Source organism: Oxyura jamaicensis, chromosome 4 (assembly GCF_011077185.1).
Source record: "Oxyura jamaicensis isolate SHBP4307 breed ruddy duck chromosome 4, BPBGC_Ojam_1.0, whole genome shotgun sequence".
NCBI lineage: Eukaryota > Metazoa > Chordata > Aves > Anseriformes > Anatidae > Oxyura > Oxyura jamaicensis.
The window spans coordinates 63187747-63209695 of NC_048896.1; the positions used below are offsets into that span (position 1 = coordinate 63187747).

Consider the following 21949-nt stretch of genomic DNA (forward strand, 5'->3'; position numbering starts at 1 on the left):
ATATGAAGCAACTGCTTGATCTGGGACTAGTCGTTCTTTCACTTGCCTACCTCTCTCACAACCTCAGAAGGAAAAGTGAATAGTTTCATTATGTGTGCTTAACCTGATCGTATACCTCTTTTAATCTGGCAGCAAATAATGAAAAGACTGATCAAACGTTATGTTCTGAAAGCACAAGTGGACAGAGAAAATGACGAAGTAAATGAAGGTAAGAGAGAACATTTTCCAAATTCCAGAGATTTTTTGTCTTATTTGGAAGTATTACAGTGGTGTGTGGAGGCTTCAGTTAAAATGAGTTTGCCTACTTCAAGTGCACCGAACTCACGTAGATAGTAATAGAGTTATACCTGTGACAACAAAAATAGACAATTAGGACTGAAGAAGTAGAACTTCTGAGAAATATTATGGGCTCCATCTTACAGATGGAAAACGGGTACACACATCACACACCTGCAGTCACAGAGGCAACTTGTGAGGAATCACTCACAAAGTATTCACGCTTCCATAGTCCTTGTCAGAGCTACAGGATATCTTTCTCTCTGTTTCATTTAACTGAACACACAATTAACCAGACCACAAACCACTCGTGTTCCCATCTTTGATAAGCTGTGTGGAATACTCATCTGCTGTTGCACAGCGTTTTGTGAGGGAAAAAAAAAAGCTGTGTACTTACCTGTATGGTGAAGAAAAAATGAGAATTGTAGCCACTTTTTTTAGTGTACAACCAGAGATCTTTTGAGAGATGATGTATCTGAGCTTTGTGTCTGTGTCAGAGCTGCAGAGCCTTGGGAGCATCCCTGGTGCATGCTCCCACTGAGCTGAGACTAAGGCACATCCTGTCCTTGCCTGGGCAGGCCCCCAGATGAGGGTGCACGCAGCATGGAGCTGACTGCCACCAGTAAAACGCACCTGCTTAGCATGAGCAGTTCTAGTCTAGGTAGCTGGGATGATTGCAGTATACCAGAAACGCCCAAGCTGCTCAGATGGCAGGTGTGTGCTCTCCTAACTGGTGGGAGTGATGAACAACTTGGGATAAGAACAGCTTTTACTGGCACAGATGTATCAGACAATTGTATGCATATATGATGTGAGGGGCGTTACTAGCCTGGCCTCTACTGTTGTTTCAATTTAAATGCTGTTTTTGTCCTTGTGTCAAATTCTAACAATTTTAAATTGGTTGACTCTTTCTAATTCAAAGGCTATTGGTAAGGAAGAGGAGAGAGACCCAGAAGCTGTGAGTTTTATTGCCAGCTCTGCCACACTTTTCCTGTGTGATCTTGGCATATCACGTCAGAAAAAAATCTCTTTGCCTTTTCTCTCTAAAAGGGGGGTACTAATATTTACCAGCTGTTCAGCAGTGTTGCTGTGATTAATGCATTAACCCATGTAAAGGGCTTTTTGAATCCTTGGTGTTCTGCGTACACATGGAGCACAACACTGGAGTTCACTGGAGTATCAAAATACCTTTGCTCTCTAGGGGTGGACATGTCTCAGAATGAGGAAGAGGTACAGCCTTCTGCCCCGCCCCACCACCTACTCCCACGGACATTTCAACGAGCTTGGAATAATTTGAAGCAGGCACTGATGTGACTTGTCATTATTTAAAGAACACTAAGCTGACTTTGCTAACAAGTGTTTTATTTTTTTCCACTACAGGTGAATTAAAGGAAATCAAACAAGATATCTCCAGTCTTCGCTATGAACTCTTAGAGGATAAGTCCCAAGCAACAGAAGAGTTAGCAATTCTAATACATAAACTCAGCGAGAAACTAAATCCTAATATGTTGAGATGTGAATGATTCAACAAACGAACCGTGGCTTCGACTACAGCACAACTATTTATTGGCAATAATATTTCAGTATCTTATACTTGAAAAATGTAGATTTTTAGCACTCAATAACTTTATGTACAGCTTCTCTGGAATTTAGTCTTAGGAAATTTTATTAACACACCATAAAAAGATTGCAAAATTGCTGTCTAAATTTTAATCATCTAAAAGCAAGAACTATCCAATTTTTTTTTGCACTTATGCATTAAGAAGGTAATTTTATGAGTTGCTGATATTTTAACAGGTTTCTGAATACATACTGAAACTTCTTTGCACTAAATTTGCAAGAAAAAATTAAAATAATGGCTACAGTGTAGTGTTCTGTTCCTTGTATGAATAGGACCTTTGATAATACAGTAAATCAAGTAGAGAGCAGCAAAGGGTTACTTGAAATCTTTATCTTTATTAGCGATGCTAGTAGTATGTAGAAGCTGAGACCTCACGGTATGATTACAAGGAGTTAATGAAAACCGGGTAAGTGTGACCGTAAGTGTAGTAGCACTGTCTAACGCCTCTGTACATACACGTACCTGCCCTCCCGTTTCTTAATTCAGCATACTGACTTTCACTCGTAAGCACTAGACTTGTGTTTTTTAATGACTTTCCAAGATACCGCGATCTCAGTCTCTTCACGTGGTAGAGATGATTTTTTTAAGATCCCGACTCCGCGCAGGGCCGCTGTTTCGTCACCCTGTTCTGCCCCACGCCTCTGCTGCTTACTTGTTAAATAAAAACATCTTTTCCTCACCCGCGCCGTTGTCCCGCTACTTTGGCACCGAGCTGGAGGGGGGGCCGGGGCCGGGGCCGGGCCGGGGCGGCCCCTTTGGAGGCTCCTCCCGGCGGCGGCGGGGAGGCGCTGAGGGGAGGTGGCCGGCGCCATGTCGGGGGTTGCCGCGGTAACGGCGGCTGGGGCGGCGGCGGCGGCGGCGGCGGCATGGAGCTCAGCCTGGCCCGCGTCGACTACCTGCAGGTAGGGCCGGCGGGCTGCCCCTGACCGACCGACCGCCTGCGGGGTCGGCGAGGCGAGGCGAGGTGAGTGAGGGCCGCTGTGTTCGCAGGTGGGGGTCACGGCGCAGAAGACGATGCGGCTGCTCCCCGCCTCCGGCCGGGCGGCCACGCAGAAGGTAGCGGGGAGCGGGGGGCAGCGGGGCTGGGGGGCTGGGGGGTGGGTGAGGCATAACGGTGTGCTCTGTGACTGAAGGTGGTCGTCGGAGATCAGGATGGGGTCGTTACCTGCTTCGGCATGAAAAAGGGAGAGCCTGTGGTAAGTGTAACGTTCCCTTTATATATATGCATGTATATATCTTTAACCTGCCTTATGTGGCTTCAGTTCTTTTTCCCTTCTGTGACCTAAGGTTCAGCTTAATAAAAAATTAGCTTTTTATTACATACGTGTTATTCCCCTATTGAGGTTGGTAGCCAGTTCGCAAAGACTCCACAGAAACGGAAAGAAATCCGTATGTCCTCTGGAATAAGAGTGCAGCACACAGGAGGGAGAGAGAGCTTGTGGCTGTTGGTTTTTAGGGAAAACAAAACCAACAAAGTGCTTTTTATAGCTGCCAGCTGTCCTACAGATGAGTAACGCTAATAATAAATTGTAATTTATTTATTATTACGGCTTTTTATGCTTCTTAACTTAGAAAGTGGTTGATTTCTTTGCAGTGCCAAAGAGAAATATGCAGATGGTTTTTCTCTGCATATACTCTGTAGTATCTGTAGTTTTGCCAGAAATTTTAAAGCAGGTTTATTACCCTTTTTGTTAAAAGACAACTGTAAATACAAAATCGTGATTGTTTTTCTTTTCTTTCCTTTTTTTTTTTTTTCCTCCTTTTTTACAGCCAGTGTTCAAAACACTGCCAGGCCAAAAAATTGCAAGATTGGAGTTGGGAGGAGCTCTTAATACACCGCAAGAGAAAATTTTTGTGGCTACAGGATCAGAAGTTAGAGGTTTCACAAAACGAGGGAAGCAGTTCCTTTCCTTTGAAACTAACCTCACTGAAAATATCAAAGCTATGTATGTATAATATTTTGTATTTGTTTCATACCTGTAGCAGATTGTCAGCTTATAGACTTATGATTTTTTTTAACCATATTGTGTCCATGTAGGCAATACTACATGTCAGTCCAGCTTTAGCTGGTACCTTAACATGAGGGAAGGAATTCAGAAAATTAGAAAATTACTGTGAAATTGAAAAAGGGTATGCAGGCTTGGGACCATTCTGGAGGCCCTCTAATCAGTGTAAATGCAGATGACCATAGCTGGGGTTATTGGCTTTGTGTATTATGGCCCCATATACTCCCTGTAGAAGACCAGGAGCTACCCTTTTTTTTTTTTTTGTTTTTGATTCTTTGGTCTTGAGATGCTTGCCTTATATTAAACAGCTCTAGAAAAATTAATATAATCAGAGTGTATTAATGGAATTTCTGTAAAGATATTCTTAAGATTTTACATGAAGATAAAATATGCAAGTTGAGAGCTATAGAAATTGCATAATCTTAGCGTTTGTAAGAAACTTTTTATTTTAATTGAAGTAGCTTGCAGAGCTTAAAGCAGTAGTGTATGTGTATTGCTATACCTAAAAGAATATCACTGCAAATATTCTGGCAAAACGCTACAGGAGGTGTTTTCTTTTTCTCAGGCATATTTCAGGAGCAGACCTCTTTCTTTGTGCGAGCTATATCTATAACCATTACTGCGACTGCAAAGACAAACACTACTACCTATCAGGAGATAAAATCAATGATGTTCTCTGCCTTCCTGTAGATAAAGTGAATTCCATTACACCAGTACTTGCGTGTCAGGATAGACTCCTCAGAGTTTTACAGGTTAAAATACTTGCTTGTTTTTGTTCTATGCATTGATACTGTATTATTGGATTAATTCTTATGAGAATCAGCAGGGTTTAGATATAAATATATGCACGTTGCACCCTATTTGGCAATGTTAGTATCTATAGTGCTGGTACTTTTTTATTTCTTTTTAATAGAAAATCATGATTGTAAACTTGCAAAATGAGGATTGATAAAACTCTACTATGAATAGGCTTTGGAAGTCATTATGGAAGTAGCTAAAAAATGAGTCCATTTTCCACTTTTACCTAAGAAGTGCTTACACAAGGGAATTAAATGTGTAATTCATTGGAAAGTCTTACTTGCAAATTACTTTTATAGCAAGTCTGAGTGGTGTCAAATGGTAACACAATTACTTCTTACTGACAGATGTTCTTAGATTTTGTCATAAATTTTTTTAATGGTAACGTATTTCAAGATCTTAAAAAAAAAAAAAAAAAAAAAAAACAACTCTTATTTATATAAACTGCTCTGCTTTAGCTTAGAAATGCTTTTCCCCCAAGGAAGTTTGTAAAAATGAAAGATAGCCATATACATAAAACTGTTTTGTCTTTTACTTATTCAAGATAGTTCTCGTCTTTAGGGATCTGATTTACTGTATGAAGTAGAAGTTCCTGGACCACCTACTGTTCTTGCTTTAAACAATGGAAATGGAGGTAATGGAATTTTGTATGTACACTCTACTAAATAATGTTTTTTTAATGTGTTTTTGAGATTTAAAAGCTTCTATTTGTTAATGATGTTTTTCCTGGATTTTGAATCTGATTTTAAAAATGTAATAGAAAACTATGTGAAGCCATTTCTTACATATGTATTCTATCTATAGAACAAAGATACAGGATAGTGTATCTATGTAGATCTATTCTGATTAGGTTGGAATCTTGATGTACTATATACTTAAACAGAAATGTTGAATTAGTAAGTCTTCAGGGAAAAAAGAAGTTGAAGTTACTTGCGTAACTTACTCCTATTTGGAAAAGTGGAGGACCAAACCCACTTTTAATAATAGTATTGACTTTTTTTGTTGCTGTTCTTGTAATAGAAAAGGTTCATACATGGAAGGAAAGTAGGATAAAAGGTGTATTGACGGTAACAGAAATCCTGAATTTGAAGCTTTCCTTTTTCATGCAAGAGATCACTGTTTCTGAGTCAGAGCTGCAGTATTTCTACTCGTTAGGCAAGAGCAAGAGGCTCTAGATTAGATTGGAGAGGCAGAGAGAGGAGTAGTACAGTAGTTTTAGGTTGAGATGCTGGCAAAATTGTGAAGGTTTGGAAGTAGGGATTACTTCTGCTTTTATCTGTTCTGATTTTGATTCTCATTGATACATATGCGTGTATTTATTTATAAACATACACATAACAGATACACTGTATATATACATATATATGCCCATGACTGTTTTAATTCTAAGTAGTATTCAAGTTTGATTGAAAGCCTCTTAGTGCAGCAGTGAGATGTAAGGTGATCTCATTGTGTGAAGAGGAGAATTGGACTTCTGGGGTCTTCCCCAAATGCTGGGGTTGGGTTTCTTGTACATGTGGATTTTCACAACGAGAATCACTGCTTCCATCTGTCCCTGTATGGGTGAGAATGTTGAGTAGAGGTTACATCAGCTGAGACTGTGGAAGGATCAGGCTTAAAATAGTTTGATCATCCTTTTTGGTAATCTGTTCTAACCTGATATAAATCGCTTTAGTGCGTGATCTGGAGCTTAATTTAGTTTGTTAGGTTATTTGACAACGTTTAGGTCTAGTTCTGGAAAATAGTTCTTACTTGCTTAAGTATTGGTACAACATTCACGATTAGATGTGTGCTCTGAATGAGCAACTTCTTCTCTTCTGTAAAGGCAATTAAATAGACTATTGTTCCTTAAATTTAAAGTATTGGATTATGACTGGTTTTTAGGCAGAACTTCAGTACAGGGGCACCATTTCTTTTAAAGCCTGACAATTCCGTTACACTGTACTAATATTAGTATTTTCTTCTTCCCCAGATGGGGTGTAGAGTATAACTACATGATATTTTCAAGATTTTTAAATAGGTGTGCTTAATTGTATTGATTCTAAATCTGATTTATTATTTTAGGTGATTCTGGAGAAGAAATTGTATATGGAACTTCTGATGGTAAACTGGGTCTTACCCAGATTAGTGGTTCCGCTCCTGTGCATAAGTGGGAAATAGGAAATGAAAAAAAGAGAGGAGGTATGTTTCTTAGGTTTCTCAGGAGGTATGTTTTCAGGCGCCACTGGGGTTTTATTACAATATAATAATCAGGAAATATAATTCATAGATCTTTAGGAGGTATATTGTAATTTTGTTGATATATTAATGAATAAACTCTCATTGTTCTGATAATCTTAAAAATAATTCTAACCGTTTTGTCTTGCATTGGGTTTTCTGTACTTCAGTATACTTTTATTTTTAAATAAAACTTTAGAGTGCCATTTGTAAAACAGTTTATTTGTATGATCACTTGAGGTTTTTATAATCTTGGTGACTATTTTGAATGCAAATATACCTGCCAGATTTTTTCAGATATGCAGTGGCCTTAAAAGTCCCTTCAGATTCAACGTTAGCATCTTCTCTGGAAGACGTCCAAAAAAAGCCATTATTAGGATTTTTGTCAGAAGATGGAATAAGGCCCTCCTTAAAGCTCCATAATGTGATGTAACTTGTTAGGGCACGGTACAATTTTCCCCACTTCAGCCTTCGTATGCTGCCTTTGCAGCATGTGTTAGTACTTCTTTGTAAAGGAGAAGAACAGGGTTAGATGTTTTTTCTTAAATTTAATGATCTCATGAAAGATATTGCTAACCTCTTTTCTTAAAATGCCTCTTTGGATATGTCCTTGCTCTTCATATGGGAAAGAAGTCGAAAAAGTTAAATTCAGTCTCTTTTTTTTTTGTACAAAATCTTGTGCTGCTTTCTCCTTCTTCCAGACCCTATCTTTGGGTCCAGTCCAGTCATGATTAGTTGTTGTAATGGCCTGCTTGTGTGTTTTTCCACTAAGATGATGTGTAGCAGCACAAACTTAACCCGTGTCCTCACAGGCCCGAACCCTGTGTCTGTTTCTTCAGCCAGAATTGGAATTGACAGCAGTCCATTTACGAGGGGCTTTCTGTCAGCTGTAGGAGACTGACTGCTTGCCTCTTCAGCTGGCAGAGCTGGACAGACAAATACTTAATCCGGAAAAAAAGTTTAAAGTGGGGTGCTAAACCCTTCAGAACTGAGCTGTTTGAACAGTAGAAGGGAATCTCTGTTCGTTGCTTCTCACGAGGGAACTGTAGTATTTTTGGTTGCCTTAAAACACACTTCATGATCGTGAACCTCAGGCACTCATGAGAGACCTCAGCCCTCTAGCGGACGCTTTCGGAAATAGCATCGATAAAGCCAACCAAGAATTTCTGTGTAGTTTAGCCGGGATATTACTGTGTCGTAAACAATTAAAACAAAATAAACACTTTGTTTCCTTTTCCATTAGGTATCCTGTGTATTGATAGCTTTGACATTCTGGGAGATGGAGTTAAAGAATTGCTTATTGGACGAGATGATGGAGTGCTGGAAATCTACAGCTTTGAGAGTGTAGATGAGCCTGTCCTTCGATACGATCATGTAAGCCCACATTCATTATTCTCTTCTTTGCTGGAAAAAATATTTTCAAAACTCTGTGTTTCAAAGCTTCAAGTATTTACAAGATTACTACTGCTAAAATGTATTCTTTGGTTGTTGCTTTTAATTTGGTATGCTCTGATATGCTGACAGCACAAACTTTGTAGCGCTATGCTAATATTTAAACAGAAATGAAAATGGTCTTGATTACAGCAAAAATCAAAGTTGTGTGGAGGATATGTTAAAGCTCTGGCTCTCCTAACTGCTAAAGCTACTGAGTGAAACCTAATACGGTGCTTCTCTCTCAGGGAAAAAAAATAAAAAGCAGCACCATATTGCAAGTGGTCTGTTTTGCTTATAAAATAGTAATGTGTTAACTGTTAGGACTTTACTAAGCGTAATTTCTTTGGTTTGAATTGTTGAAATACTGGATTTGATCCACAGTGATGACTTCAGCCTTCAGTCAGACTGCTGATTCGTGCTGCACAGATATTGTCCATCAGGGTTTTGCTTTAACCTGTGTTTTACTGTCTGTGTCATGCAGAGTAGAATCAGAATGCATTTCTTAAAACATCTAGATTTATCTGTACCAGTTATCAGCTAGCTTACTCCTTTGTGGATCTAGATACTCTGCATCTATGTAGGTATTTTGTGGTGCAGGTAAAAGGAGGAAAGAAGCCTTTGAAGTCCCCCCGCCCAAAAAAAAAAAAAAAAAAATCTTATAAAACAAGTGCAGTGATATCTCTCTCTGCTTGAATGTATTTATTTGAAGGCTTTATCAGAGAGCATTGCATCAATCCAGGGTGGCTGTGTAGGAAAAGATGGGTATAATGAAGTTTTAGCATCCACGTATTCAGGTAAGCTTCATATCATTTACTCCAATAAGATTTGCACTTGGTGATGTGATAAAAATGAAGCAAGCTGTGTCATTAGTGCAGCTCGTATCTCAAAATTCTGTCCTGATGGGAACCAGGATAATGTTTTGTTGGAAAGATCTCTCTGAATTTATTTACACTTCAAAAAATGTTTCCTCCACTTAAAATATATTTCAAGATGTTTATAATGTGTTCTACACTGTAACACAGTGATTGGTTATTCTCTAGTGTAGACCGCTGCCTATGATGACATGCATGTCTTATGTCCGAAGGAATTTGTTGTTTTTTTTTTTTGTAGTATTAAAAATGTTGCTAGATATGCTTTTTTAAAAAAAATTGTCATAATTTTCCATTCTTTTCAGCTTTTTGTGGCTCTGCGTAGGATTGATTTTGCTTTTAGTAGAAAGTAGAGCTTCTGCAAGTGAGGCTTCTCAGCAGCCCCTCCCAGCTGTTGGCCTGTCAGAAGCCATAATTAACAAACTACATATGTGAACTGCTGGGAGCCAAAATACTCAAGTTTCCTGACTTAAGTTATCTTCAGGGCTAAAAAAAGTAGCCTACTGAAACCTCTCAAATTCAAAATGATGTATCGTGCCAAGATACAATTCTCAGACATTTATAGAAAATGAATGGTGTTCAACTTTTTTTGTATTTTAATAGTCTTAGTAGGATTAAAAGGTGTTTATATGTGATCTGGTATGGATTGTTTTGCTATAACAGGCTGCAGCAGTGTTGTGGCTGAAGTCCTTGATGGCTTATTTAGTGCCTGTGGGAATGTTCTAAAAATCTGTCAATCACGGAAGAAAAACCTGGTGTTCACCTGTGGGTTTTCACAGTGCTAGGCTTTCTTGTTACTTAAACTGGATAGCTAAGGACTGTGGGCATATCAACGTTTAGGGTGGATTTTCTGATAAAGCTGTCTTTCTGTATTCATTAGAGGAGGTAACTGGAGCTAGAAACACCTATTTAATCAAGTCAGCATATCGTATCTGAGGTGTCAGGACATAGTCGACTAATTTTTGCTTTTGTAAGTAAGTGTAGTTAAGAAAATCAAAAGATTGTTTCACTTCAACCAGCAGCATTCTATCTCAAAATGCACCGTGCAATATGTAGTTTGCTGTGTTCACATTGCACATCTTTTTTTTTTGTTTGTTTTATTTTCAGCAATAATATTGATTGGCAATAGCAAATTATTCAAGGTATTAGAGAAGGTTTTTTCAGAGGTGGGAAAAATGAAACTTATTTTAAAAAAAACTGCTATAGAGGTATTTATTGCTCAAAGTACTTTCTGAAAAATAAGTTATGTTTTCCAGTTTGTAAATTGACCATAAAATTCTTTGCTCATGGTCTAGGTTAATCCTCCAAAACAGGGTAAAATAAAATCTTGATTCTCTCTACTTAGTGTAAGAGACGAATATCACTCTACGTGTACAAAAGCTGAGTGTAGACTTTTCTTTATAGCTTATAAGGAATATAAACTTCATATATTGGTTTAGGCTGGCTGACAGGACTGACTACAGAACCTGTCCATAGAGAAGGTGGATCAGGTGAAGAACTAAAATTAAGTCAAGAAATGCAGAGCAAGATTTCATCCTTAAGGTAATTTCACTAGAAATAAATTTAAATGGAAGAATTGAAGTGTTAAAAACTGAGATGTCATCTTTCCTTCCTCTTGTTAGATTTTCTGTATCATTAGTGTATCTAGAAGTAGAACAAAGCCTTCTCAAAGTAGAAATGAACAGCAGTCTCATCTCATAGTTCTTTTCTATCTTTCCTTCAGGTGGTGAGTTTGTAATCCCCCCTTCTTCAGTTTCAGCAGGATGAGATTGCCTTCTCCCATGTGATCTGTAGCTTCTAAACGATGGGAGGAAAGCAGTCACTAGTGTGTCGTTAAAAATATGTTGCCCTCTTGAAGGAAAATGTTGCTCCTTCCTGTGGCTCAAGGAAATTTATTCTGTCGAAGTTCAGTAGAATCTACATTTTCATGTTATCTGGTTTGTTTTATCTTTGTTATGTATGTGGAAGGGGAGTTACCCGTCACTTCTGGTTGGAAAATAGTAGACAGAAAAGAAACATGCTTGCCTTGCAAGCCTAATGTACTTAATTGTAGCTTTTATTGCTAATTTTTTTTGAAGTCGTCATACCTGATTACTCATTTCTAGGAATGAACTGGAACACTTACAGATGAAAGTACTTCAGGAACGTGAAAAGTACCAGCAGTCTTCTCAGTCCAGTACTGCTGTTTCTTCAGTACCTGCATTTAGCGTGAACGATAAGTTTACATTAAATAAGGATGATGCTAGCTACAGTCTCATCTTGGAGGTGCAGACAGCTATTGATAATGTCCTAGTACAGGTGAGCGTGTGTCTATTCTTGTTGGCTTTCTTGATCTATAAATAAAACAAAGAGACTTCCTGGTTAAAAAAACAGCTGATAGTAGGTTAAGTATGTGTTTGTGTTTAATTATCTGAAGAGTTATAGGAGGGAATTGATGTGAATAGCCTTGCAATCTTGAAGTAACTTGTATATTCTTGTTACGGAACAAATGCAACTTAAATCTTCAGTGAACAGAACAACATTAATCTGCCAAAGTAGACCAAAACACGTGTAGTACTATCAGGTTTATATGTAATTTTTGTGTTTACTCTTGCATGTCCCTTCTTATTTAAAAACCAATTAGCTCAGTAACTCTTAAATGAGTGGTGCAGCTTCTCACTAGCTTTTTAAGTACCTTCTGTAGTGGAAAATTAGTTTTGAAGCGGTATGGGCCATGTGTGCACTTCCAGCGTGGAACAGCATTTGATCTATATGTTATCTGTGACAAATATTTCTGGCAAGTCAAGTAGCTGCAGCAAAACATCCTGCTGCTGCATCAGCTGAAATGTTACCTTTGGTAGTTAGAAAGAATAGTGGGACTGAATTAACTTCTTTTGGGATATGCATGGAGAGAAACCTGAGAAAGAGGAATTTGTTAGGTGAACTTGCCATAACAAGTGTAAGAGAACTATTGTATGCAAGTATTTTTAAGTTTTTAATTTTAAATAAATATGTTACTAGAGCAATGCTAAACTACAGCTAATTTGCAGGTCTATAATATCTGCAGTATCCTTACCTAAGCAAGGAATAATTAAATTGTTTCTTCTAGGCCTGAACTTATTATAGGTTTTAAAGCTTAGGGCTTTTTCTTTAAAGAAATAAAAAGCTCTGCCCAGTATTCTTCTGCTGTTGAAGAAGGCAATAAAACTGTTTATATTTTTTTAGGAAGTATGTTGTCTTTTTATCAGTATTTCCTGGCACTTCTGTGAAGTTACAAGGCAGTATCGAATCAAGTAATCATTTATAAAACACTTCAATCTTGTTTTCAAAATAGTATTAGATTTCATTTTAATTCCAGTAAAAACATACCTAGATAAGAAGTGGTCTGGGTCAGAAGTATTAGTGTAAGTGAAAGGATTGTTAATAGTTACCTAATGTGATCCTTAGTTTCCTGAATGAGTGCTGTAATCCCCTGGTGAAAACAGAGAAACACTTCAGTCCTTCATGCATGTCTGAAAGATAAAGTTGCACATCTTACATTGACGTTGCTGTAAGCCACCCACACAAGAGTTCAGGACACCATACGAGAATAATAGAAAGATCATCATGTTACTCCGGGATTAAATTTTCAGGAGTAAGCTGCATGTCTACTAAGCTTTTATCACTTGCATATAGATGATGAAGCAATCATCCTTATTAAGATAACTGATGACAGTTAGAGGATAAGTGCATTAGAAGCTATGCAGGAACTTAAGCTCTTTATTTCTCTTTCTTCATATGTTCTGCAGAGTGACGTCCCAGTAGACTTGCTGGATGTGGATAAAAATTCTGCTGTTGTTAGTTTTAGCAGCTGTGATTCTGAAGTAAGTGAAACAAAAGAGATAATGATGTTTATATAAATGCTATGATGAAAGATCGTAATACGGTATATGCAAAACAGAATTTGTATTTATATATTTGTAACTTAAAATACATGGAACAAAACTACTTACTTGGTAATTTGGGAGAGCTTAATTTGATTAGAAATATTGCGGAATTAGGTGTTTGTGGCAGGTCTTGACATAGGGCAAAGCAAAACATGCAGAAAAGGATCTGGGAGTGACTGCTGTTGTACTTTTTTCCCGCCTAATTTAGAATGTTGAAGGCACATTCAGTGTTGTTCTCCAGTCTTTGTCATTTGTCAGTGTCCTTTATGTTTGTTTCAAAGCGATTTAGATGACGATCATCATATTTTTTATTTACTGTATCATATAAAAAACACTTTACAGCATGAAAATTTTGCTGTGAGAAGTCGTGTGTTTGAGTGAATTTTTAATCTAATAATTATAAACTAAATTACTTACGGAATTATTTATGATGCTTCTTTGGGGAGGGGAGGCAAGCTGGGAATTGAGAAACTACCTTGGTATTACGAAAAATCTTTCCTAATGTCTTCAATAATGGTCCCATGAATTATTCTAGTTTTAAGAACTGAATTTGCACATCATTGGTCTACACTGGAGTTTTCAGAAATCAAATTTTTATTTTAAGTTTCTTGTCATCCAATTTAGCTTTTTATTATTTTCCTTTGTTTTCTTGCTGATCTTCAGTTTCTGGATGTTGGGTTAATACTGCAGATGAGTGGGAAGGCTGACAGATGCACTCTTCAGATGAAAAGTTTCTATCTGTATAATTTTTGTGGTGGTATTGAGGAATAAGAGGGACTTCAGATGATTTGTGTGTATACAGAAAAATATTTGAAACTCTGTCACCATTAAAACAAATGGGAATTTTCAAGGGAACTGAAGGTTACAGTTTTCACTTTTAACTTGTGTAAAATAACTATGCATAAATGCGAAAAAGTTTACAGTACGCCTTTGGTTATAATAGACCTGTTTTGTATTATCTTTCCTCGTTTTTCTTTTATGTTCACAGCCCAATAGCAATTTTCTTCTTGCAACTTACCGATGCCAAGCAAATACTACGAGACTTGAACTTAAGGTAAAGTGCTCCAAAATGTTTTCCATAAGAAATTCTGCTGTGGGATGGAGAGATCTTCACCTGGACTGACTACTTAACCTGAGCAAATGATCTATCCAGTTTCTGCTGCTACTTGTTTCCTGAGAAGTTTCTAGTCTGGGGCTAGCATTCCTTTGTATTTGTGTATAGAGTTTCTAAAGGCTTCTAAAAGTGTATTACTTCAGAGGACAGCCTGAAATCCTTTGAGTGTCCCTAAAAGAAAAGCAGTTGGGAAATCCCCAGTAGTGAAAATACTTGATTCTGGAGACTGGGTGGGACTGAAAGTAGAGAGGTATGGGAAGGAAAGCTCTGGCACTTTTTGTCCTCCGAAGTGTTTGAGGATAGTTACACTGACCAGGGAATATAACCAGCATTTATATTTTGGAGAGGATGCAAATCCTGTAGTTCTATGCTTATGCTAAAGGTATGTGGGTGTTGGGGTTCTGTTTGACAACACAACAAATTGAAATTTTTTTAAGGCTTCCACTGGGGAAAATAATAAAGAAAATTATGCGTAGTAAAGGTAATCCTCAAGGTGCACACGGACTGTAGGTTTTCACTTCATGCACTCATCTGACTCTTCAGCTTCCTAATCTGAAGTGCATTCACGTAAAATCAGCAGTCTAAAGATTTTTAGAAATTCAAGCCTGTATAAGAGGCATCAAATCTTGGAGAGTTCCAGTTTGTTTTTGTTGAGGTCACAATCACAGGCCTAGTAGACAGAATTAAGACACTTATTTTCTGGGTCCCTTTCTTAAGCAATGCTGTTGGGTGCTTTTTGACTCTGAGGAGGCTTTATCTGTGCATGTCTTCATTCTTTTAATTTAGGGATATGACCCTGGCCACTTTTGCTAGTAAAAATAGAAGCTAAAGAGTAAATGTCACAAGTTTGGAAAACAAACAAACAAACAAACAAACAAAACTCTTCACAATACATTAAAGTTTGGTTACCTTCCCACTGAAAACTTTTGTAAACTGGCTGCACTATGACGACACATTGCAGCATGTTGTCAAATCACTCTTGAACTTGGATCCTGTTGTGATGGATCCGCTCTGCGCGGGTTCTCCTGCCACCTCACCTCAGTACACTATGGATGCCCAGGGAGTTACGTACCCAGCACCTGCCACATGGTGTTTATTTTAAATTTATTTTTCTTATATGCACATACAAACTGTGCAAGAACTTTGTTGTGATAACTTTGTTTCCAAAAAGGACTCTCTTTACTAATTTATTTTTACTAAAACATTGAAGTGGATGTCTCCCAGGTGACATAATCAAGATTAGAAAGCACACCTGTACTTGAATTCCAGACTGCTCTTTTGTTGGTGTAAAGCTGTTTCAATAGCTCTTCTGCCTGGCTTCAAAGCTACCCAGATACATGGGATACTGTTTCTTGTTGATTCTGTGTGAGTTATTGGCAGGTGACAGGCTTCTGTGTGCAGCCTGTGCAACAGGTCTCTGCACATCAGCAATTGTTGCAGCGCTGCCTCTTCAGAGGTACAGAGAGTGCATACTGTCTTGAATGTGTTCGCACATCCTGCTTATTGGGTATTCTGAAAATTGAATTTAAATCCGGTCTCTTCGTTTTCCAAAATAGCTCATGGGTAACATTGATTGTTAGGATGAGATGAACGGTGTACAGACAATACCTTTAAATTCTGTCGACTCTTTAATTTTCTTCCATCTTATTCCTTAACAGCTATATGATTTTTTTTTCTTTTTTTTTTTTTAAGAAAAAAATAAAAGGTAATAGTAATGGGGCCACTGTAAAATTAAAAGCAAGTCACGGACTCCTTATTTTAACTAAGCAGAAATTAAGAAAATAAAACCTACTGCGTTCAACTATTATGACAACGATTCATTAGACGCCACTTTATCTAGTTTTAAAGCATTCTTGATCTGCTCTTTATATAGTGGCCCTATCAACTAAACGTATTACTCTAAATATTCTTAAAGTACTGCAGAAAATCTACAGATTTTCTTTAATATGTTTTGAATAAACAGAAGTTTTCCAAATCTTGGTAAATCAATTATTTCCTCTTGTTCTTTCTTGTGGTTTCTACTTTTTCCTCTTCAGATCCGATCAATTGAAGGACAGTATGGAACACTTCAGGCATACGTAACTCCAAGAATTCAACCCAAAACCTGCCAAGTTCACCAATACCAAATTAAACCACTTTCACTTCATCAGAGAACTCATTCTATTGACCATGACAGGTATCTGCAAAGAGAAATGGATCCCTTTTTGTGTTGAAAAATTAACACAGTCCAGTCAAAACACTTAACTCTAAACACAGAAGTGTCTTGTTCCTAACCTACACTTTTGAGCCTATATTGGATTTTTTTTTTTTTTTTTTTTTTTTTTTTAGGAAAAAAAATGCAGATTTAACAGGTTTCTGTTTTCCTTGCTGTTCTTAACCTGTTTTCAGGTTATTTTTTCACTTTGCTGACCTGGGCTGTAATGCAGCCCTATGTATTAGTAGAGCTGAGGGCGTGGTAGAAAGGAAACCCTCCTGTGATAGTAACCGCAGTCTTTTCAGTTTTGGCTTCAGTCTCCCCTCCACCCTTTTCATGTAATTTTTTCCCATAGTTAATTTGACTGCAAAATTAAGCCAAGACTTTTCTTCCTTATCCTTGTGTTTGGAATCTACTATTTTATGCAATTTCTACTTGATTTCCCTATCCTCAGTTAACATCTTGTATTGTTGCCAAGGTATTGCTTGCATTAAAACAAAACTGAAAGATTGAAGGACTGATACCAAATGCATTGACTTGAAATGCAAATGTGTTCCTTCATACCTTGCTCTTGATATAAATGTTACATCTGTGGTTTACAGCATGGGAGACCGTTGAGGCTTAGTCATATTTTCTATGTTGTTAGTTACTTACCTTTGACATAAGTTTCAGGTTTAACAGTTTGAAATGGGATATGCCAAAAAAACTTCCAACCAGGTTCTTATCCAGTTCTGACGTGCCTACCGTGAGATAAAACCTGCGTGTACACACAGCTCGTAGACTTGAAATACAGAAAACAACCTGTATGTCTGACCTGTGCTATGCAATTGCTTAGCAGGATTCCTGACTTCATGCCCTATATTGATTTAAGAGACAACCAGTGGGAACTAACTCTTTTCACGTGTGGGTTACCAATGCACCGACAATGCACATCCTTTGTAACTAATAGATTTTTTTTATTTTTTTATTTTTTACTTTCATGATGTCAAAGACCAATGAACACACTGATGCTCAGAGGCCAGTTCAGTTTTGCTGAAATTCACTCTTGGGTTGTGTTTTGCTTGCCTGAAGTCCCTGAAAAGACTCCAGCTGGAGACAGTGTCACCTTTTATTTTCAAAATACCTTCCTGGGAACCCAGCTTGAAAGTTCTTACAGGTAAAATACAATTAATAAAGCACAATGCATCTGTGCTTGGCTTTTTGTCTTTTTCATTGTTGACCAGTCTGTGAGTACCATTTTGTGCACATACTGCTGTTGCCCTCTCCAGCTCCAGCAAAACTCCTATTAGTGAGAACAGGAATCTTTTGTAGAAACCATAGTCAGATATTACTGGGGTGAGAACTACCCAGTAAGGTTACAATCGTTAATAGGCTTCTCCTGAAGTTGCTCCAAACCCAAAATTGCCAGGGAGGAAAGGCTCGATATGTTTTTAGGATGATGGCTTGGGTTTTGTTTTTTTTTTTTTTGATTTTGAAGAACAGAATATAGTCAAGTTATTTTGTGATGTGTGTTGTGTTTTTTTTTTTTTTTTTTGTACTAAGGAGCAGAAATAACTTGAAAGGCATTTAGTGTTCATGCAAACAAGAACATTAATAAGCATTTAGCTGAAAAACTGTTTTTGCAACTTAGTTTAGACTGATATTTCATGTGTTTAAGGCTAATACTCTGTTCACAAATTGATTAGTTACATCTTCCTTCTGCAAATTATATACTTCTGCCTGGAAATGGAGCTGCAAAGTGGGGAAAAAATAATTATTGTACTTAAATGGATTCCAGTCTGCATCCAGTTTAATATACGTATTGTCTACTTGTAAGGTAGAAAGTTGTTGGGTGGTGGGCTTTAGGAGGGTAATGTTTCTGATTGTTTTCCTCCTTTCTGATGTTGAAGCTTGCCATTTGTCTTCAAAGTATTGCAATGATAAAACTTGGGAGAAATGAATACCATCAGAAGTCTTACTTGTGTAACCTTAGTGCCATGTGTAAAAGATAAAACTGCTTTGTCTTTGTATAAAGATACTGCTTTGTCTTGTGTCCTGGAGCAAATGTCCTCTGAGAGGATTACAGTCTGAATAGGAAAGAAAAGGCTAGCATAGGTGTATACAGCCACCTAATTTATGGAGAGTCATTATGACCTATGTAGAGGCTCATTAATATGAGCATTCATTTGTAAATTGTACATCTTAATATAAGGACAAATCTAATGCATGTATGTGCTTCTAAGTTTGTTCATGTGAAGTTTTTCTTCCTTTATAGGAAAGGTGAGGGATGTTTTAAGTCTGACAACATTTCTACAATATCCATCCTAAAAGATGTGCTTTCCAAAGAGGCTACGAAAAGGAAGATTAATCTCAACATATCATATGGTAAAACTTGCTTAGGTGTTTTATTATCCTTGGTTTCACTTTATGTTCTCATAAATATATTATTTTTTTTTTTTGACTCTGTGCTAGATATAAATGAGGAATCTGTGAGGCACACGTTAAAGCTCATACACCCCAAATTAGAGTATCAGCAGCTGTTGGCCAAGAAGGTTCACCTAATAGATGCTTTGAGAGTAAGTATCTGAACTCCTCTGGAAGGATTTTTGTGGGGATTATGTTGTCAGATATCAAGCTGCATAGCTCAAGTCAGATGCATGTCATACGGGTATCTGTTCTGTTTCTGTTCCCAGGACATGTACTTTAATTATCTGGGAGACAGCCTTCTCAAAGTAAAATCCCGATTTGTACCATATAACTAGTGAATAACATATAGGATTACTGACTGATGTTGAGGATGCTTAAATCAGAGAGTAGAAGGCAGCCAGCTTTGCCATCTAACATTCTTTTTGCTTGCTTTTATTTTCCAGTTCCATCTTTGTCTCTCTTCACTAACCTTTAAAAGTATTTTTTTTTTTTGACCTGGAGGTGATCATTCATGCTAAATAAGTCTTCCTTGCTTTGGAATGTCATCCCAGTGTGTCATAATTTCTGAAGTTTCTCCATCTGCTTATTAATCTTTGCTTAATTCTCTCCTCAGTGATTAGTTTCTGGGAGGTACCACTTAGGCAGCTTATCGGAGTTATCCATCCACCAGGATTTTATAGTCAGAAACTTGCTATCATCTCTTCTGGTATATTATTTGGTGTGGGTGTGAGAGAGAATGGGCAACCAGTTATCTCCTGTCTTTTGGTTGAATCAAGTACTAATTGTCAGAACTCTTTAGTCAGTAGGAAAAAGGACTACCGATGATCACTGTATCTTTGTTATTATCGCTAAAAGTATGTTACTGAAGCTTGATTTGACCAAGTGGGAAGATAAGAGAGAATTTATTTTTAAAGCATGTTTTGCTTATGCAATAATAGTGAAGTTGAATGTCTTAGAGAAAGTGTTTAGTGCCTGTAGTTTCTCTTTTAGTCAGCAAATCTTTTTTGTCACTCATCTTTTGGATAATAGGCAGTAAAATAATCTAGTGACTGATGAAAGCTATTATCCCAGAGGACTCGAGGTGCGTAACCTTTAGTCTAGAAAAGAACGGTATTTCCGTGGGTGGCAGCAGGACTGCCCTACTGACCATCTTAAATTGATCTGACAGTAGCCAGGGGCATTTTAGCAGAAGTCTTTAAAATCTTTTGCTCTCATGAGTTTGGTGATGCTTCCAGAGGTTACTTTTACCTTCAGACTTTTAACATGTGTTACACTTTCCTGGAATATACTTTGCCTGAAAATGAAGGCATGGTGAAGGCTTTGAGCCTTCGATAGGTGTGATTCCGTAGGGGCAGAGCTGTGGAGCGATGCTGTTTGGCAGGAGCTGGAAGCTCTAATACACAGAATTTTGCAAATCTAGTGTATGAAGTGACAAGTAACATCTGGCATTTTGTTAGAAGACCTAAAAAATGAGGCTCTTTGAAAGTAACTCTTGCTGGTTTAGAAGGGGATTGTCTTGTCTCTGAAGTACTTCCTCTTGTCAAAGCAAAGCTTAATTTCTTTTTTACTTTTATGTTCTTATACTTAACTGCCTTTTGATTTTTATGATTTAAAATCTCTTTGAGGAATTACAAGTTCATGAAGGAAATGTGGACTTCCTGCTGCCAAAATACCGCAGTATTTTGGAAGAGGCGGATCAGCTGCTTGAGGAGTACAAGAAACAGCCTGCACATCTTGAGAGACTTTATGGTTTGTTGATCAGTTTGACTTCTTGTTCTAAATGCAAATTAATGTCCAGAGAGTGCACAGCCCGTTACTGACATAGTTACGAAGTCAGCATTAGTAGAATTGAAATAACTTGGTAAGTGGGCTTAGAAAGCTAAGCTAAGGCTGCATGCTTGCACAATATAAACGTGTAAATGATCGTGAAACTCCAAAGTTAAAGGTAAGGCAGCAAAACACAGCACGTATTAAAACTGGTTGTTTTATGCCACTGTTAACTTGGAGGAACTCTCTAAAGGTCTTCAAGAACTGTTCACCCAAGAATTACTGACATGGATTTGTTATCGTGAGCATAGTACTGAGAAGTATGAGGATTATTTGCAAAAGACCGTTACAATTTCTACGGGGCAGCATTTTTAATTTGTATGATGCTTGGCTTCTTAGATACGATCAAGGAACACGTGTGAGTCCAGGATGGCATTAAGAGTGTATACAAGTTAAATGAGCAATTAAGTTCTGGGTGGTGAAATGTTACAAAATAGCAGAAAAGCAGAATGGTGCAGGTGGGATAGAAAGTGAGAATGTTTGGAGAATGCCAAATTTAGTGAAGGAAATTGTGACCTTTTGTGGTGTTCTCCATGCAGCCTTCAGCTTAGGGAACCTCTGCCAGCCCCTACCTGTACTAAGCCCATGTACATGCAATGTGCACGCAGTCCTCGTTGCGTACCTCCGGAGATTGGTTCCTTCCTCCTCAGTGTCTCAGCTAATCAGAAATACCTACGTAGGAATTGAGCTGTCTGGGGTTTGTTTAAAAGAAAATCATTGTTTAAAGCGCGTAGTTTAAAAAGAGGTGTTTCTGAAGCCCCCGTGGAGTAGAACAGGTGCGATGTCCCATTGTACGTCCCGTTGCAGGCATGATCACCGACCTCTTCATCGACAAGTTCAAGTTCAAGGGCACCAACGTGAAAACCAAAGTGCCTCTCCTGCTGGAGATGCTGGACGGCTGCGACCAGGACGGACTGATCGCTTTCTTCGAGGCGGCGGCCTGAGCTGGATCACGGCCCTTTAGCCGCGCTACCCCGGGACAGCGTTCCCCCCCCCCCCCCCCATTGTACAGCCGGCCCTCCCTGCCTCCCGCTCCCATAAAGCGCCTCGCAGCCCGCCCGGCCCCGCCCGCTCTGTCCGCGCCGCTCCGCCCCGCGCCGCCCCCGGCGCCCATTGGCCCGTTCAATAGTCGCGGGCCGCTTGAACGGCGAGCGCGGCGCCACTCCGGGCGGCGGCGGGACGCCGGCTGCAGCCGCCCCGCGCTCCCCGCTGCCGGCCGCGCGGCGCCATGCTGGCGGAGCAGGAGACCCGCGAGGACCAGGAGAACGTGCCGCCCCCCCGC

The 21949-nt window shown here is 38.5% G+C and overlaps 2 protein-coding genes across 3 annotated transcripts in view; both read left to right on the plus strand.

Moving 5' to 3' along the window:
* Positions 1-2581, plus strand: part of TRPC3 (transient receptor potential cation channel subfamily C member 3) — a 41309-nt gene extending 38728 nt beyond the window's left edge. For both annotated transcript variants that reach the window (XM_035325206.1, XM_035325207.1), the window contains exons 11-12: positions 133-208; positions 1657-2581. In XM_035325206.1, coding sequence (XP_035181097.1) covers positions 133-208; positions 1657-1799 — 219 coding nt within the window. In that variant the 3' untranslated portion in view covers positions 1800-2581. The remainder of the gene's footprint in view (positions 1-132; positions 209-1656) is intronic.
* A 174-nt stretch (positions 2582-2755) lies between these two features.
* Positions 2756-21727, plus strand: BBS7 (Bardet-Biedl syndrome 7). The gene is made up of 19 exons (XM_035325208.1): positions 2756-2799; positions 2888-2953; positions 3031-3093; positions 3668-3843; positions 4469-4655; positions 5263-5335; positions 6766-6882; positions 8162-8292; positions 9062-9146; positions 10661-10763; positions 11327-11519; positions 12989-13063; positions 14115-14180; positions 16277-16416; positions 17426-17590; positions 18689-18798; positions 18886-18989; positions 20466-20589; positions 21475-21727. The coding sequence occupies exons 1-19, from the start codon at positions 2764-2766 to the stop codon at positions 21609-21611; spliced, it is 2151 nt and encodes a 716-aa protein (XP_035181099.1). The 5' UTR covers positions 2756-2763; the 3' UTR covers positions 21612-21727.
* Positions 21728-21949: the final 222 nt, after the last annotated feature.

What these genes read in the sequence shown, in the direction of transcription:
- BBS7 (XM_035325208.1), top strand. Translation starts at nt 2,764, where the DNA reads ATGGAGCTCAGCCTGGCCCGCGTCGACTACCTGCAG. An exon ending in CCCGCGTCGACTACCTGCAG is followed by an intron (nt 2,800 to 2,887) that starts GTAGGGCCGGCG and finishes CTGTGTTCGCAG; the next exon opens with GTGGGGGTCACGGCGCAGAA. An exon ending in GACTCCTCAGAGTTTTACAG is followed by an intron (nt 4,656 to 5,262) that starts GTTAAAATACTT and finishes TCTCGTCTTTAG; the next exon opens with GGATCTGATTTACTGTATGA.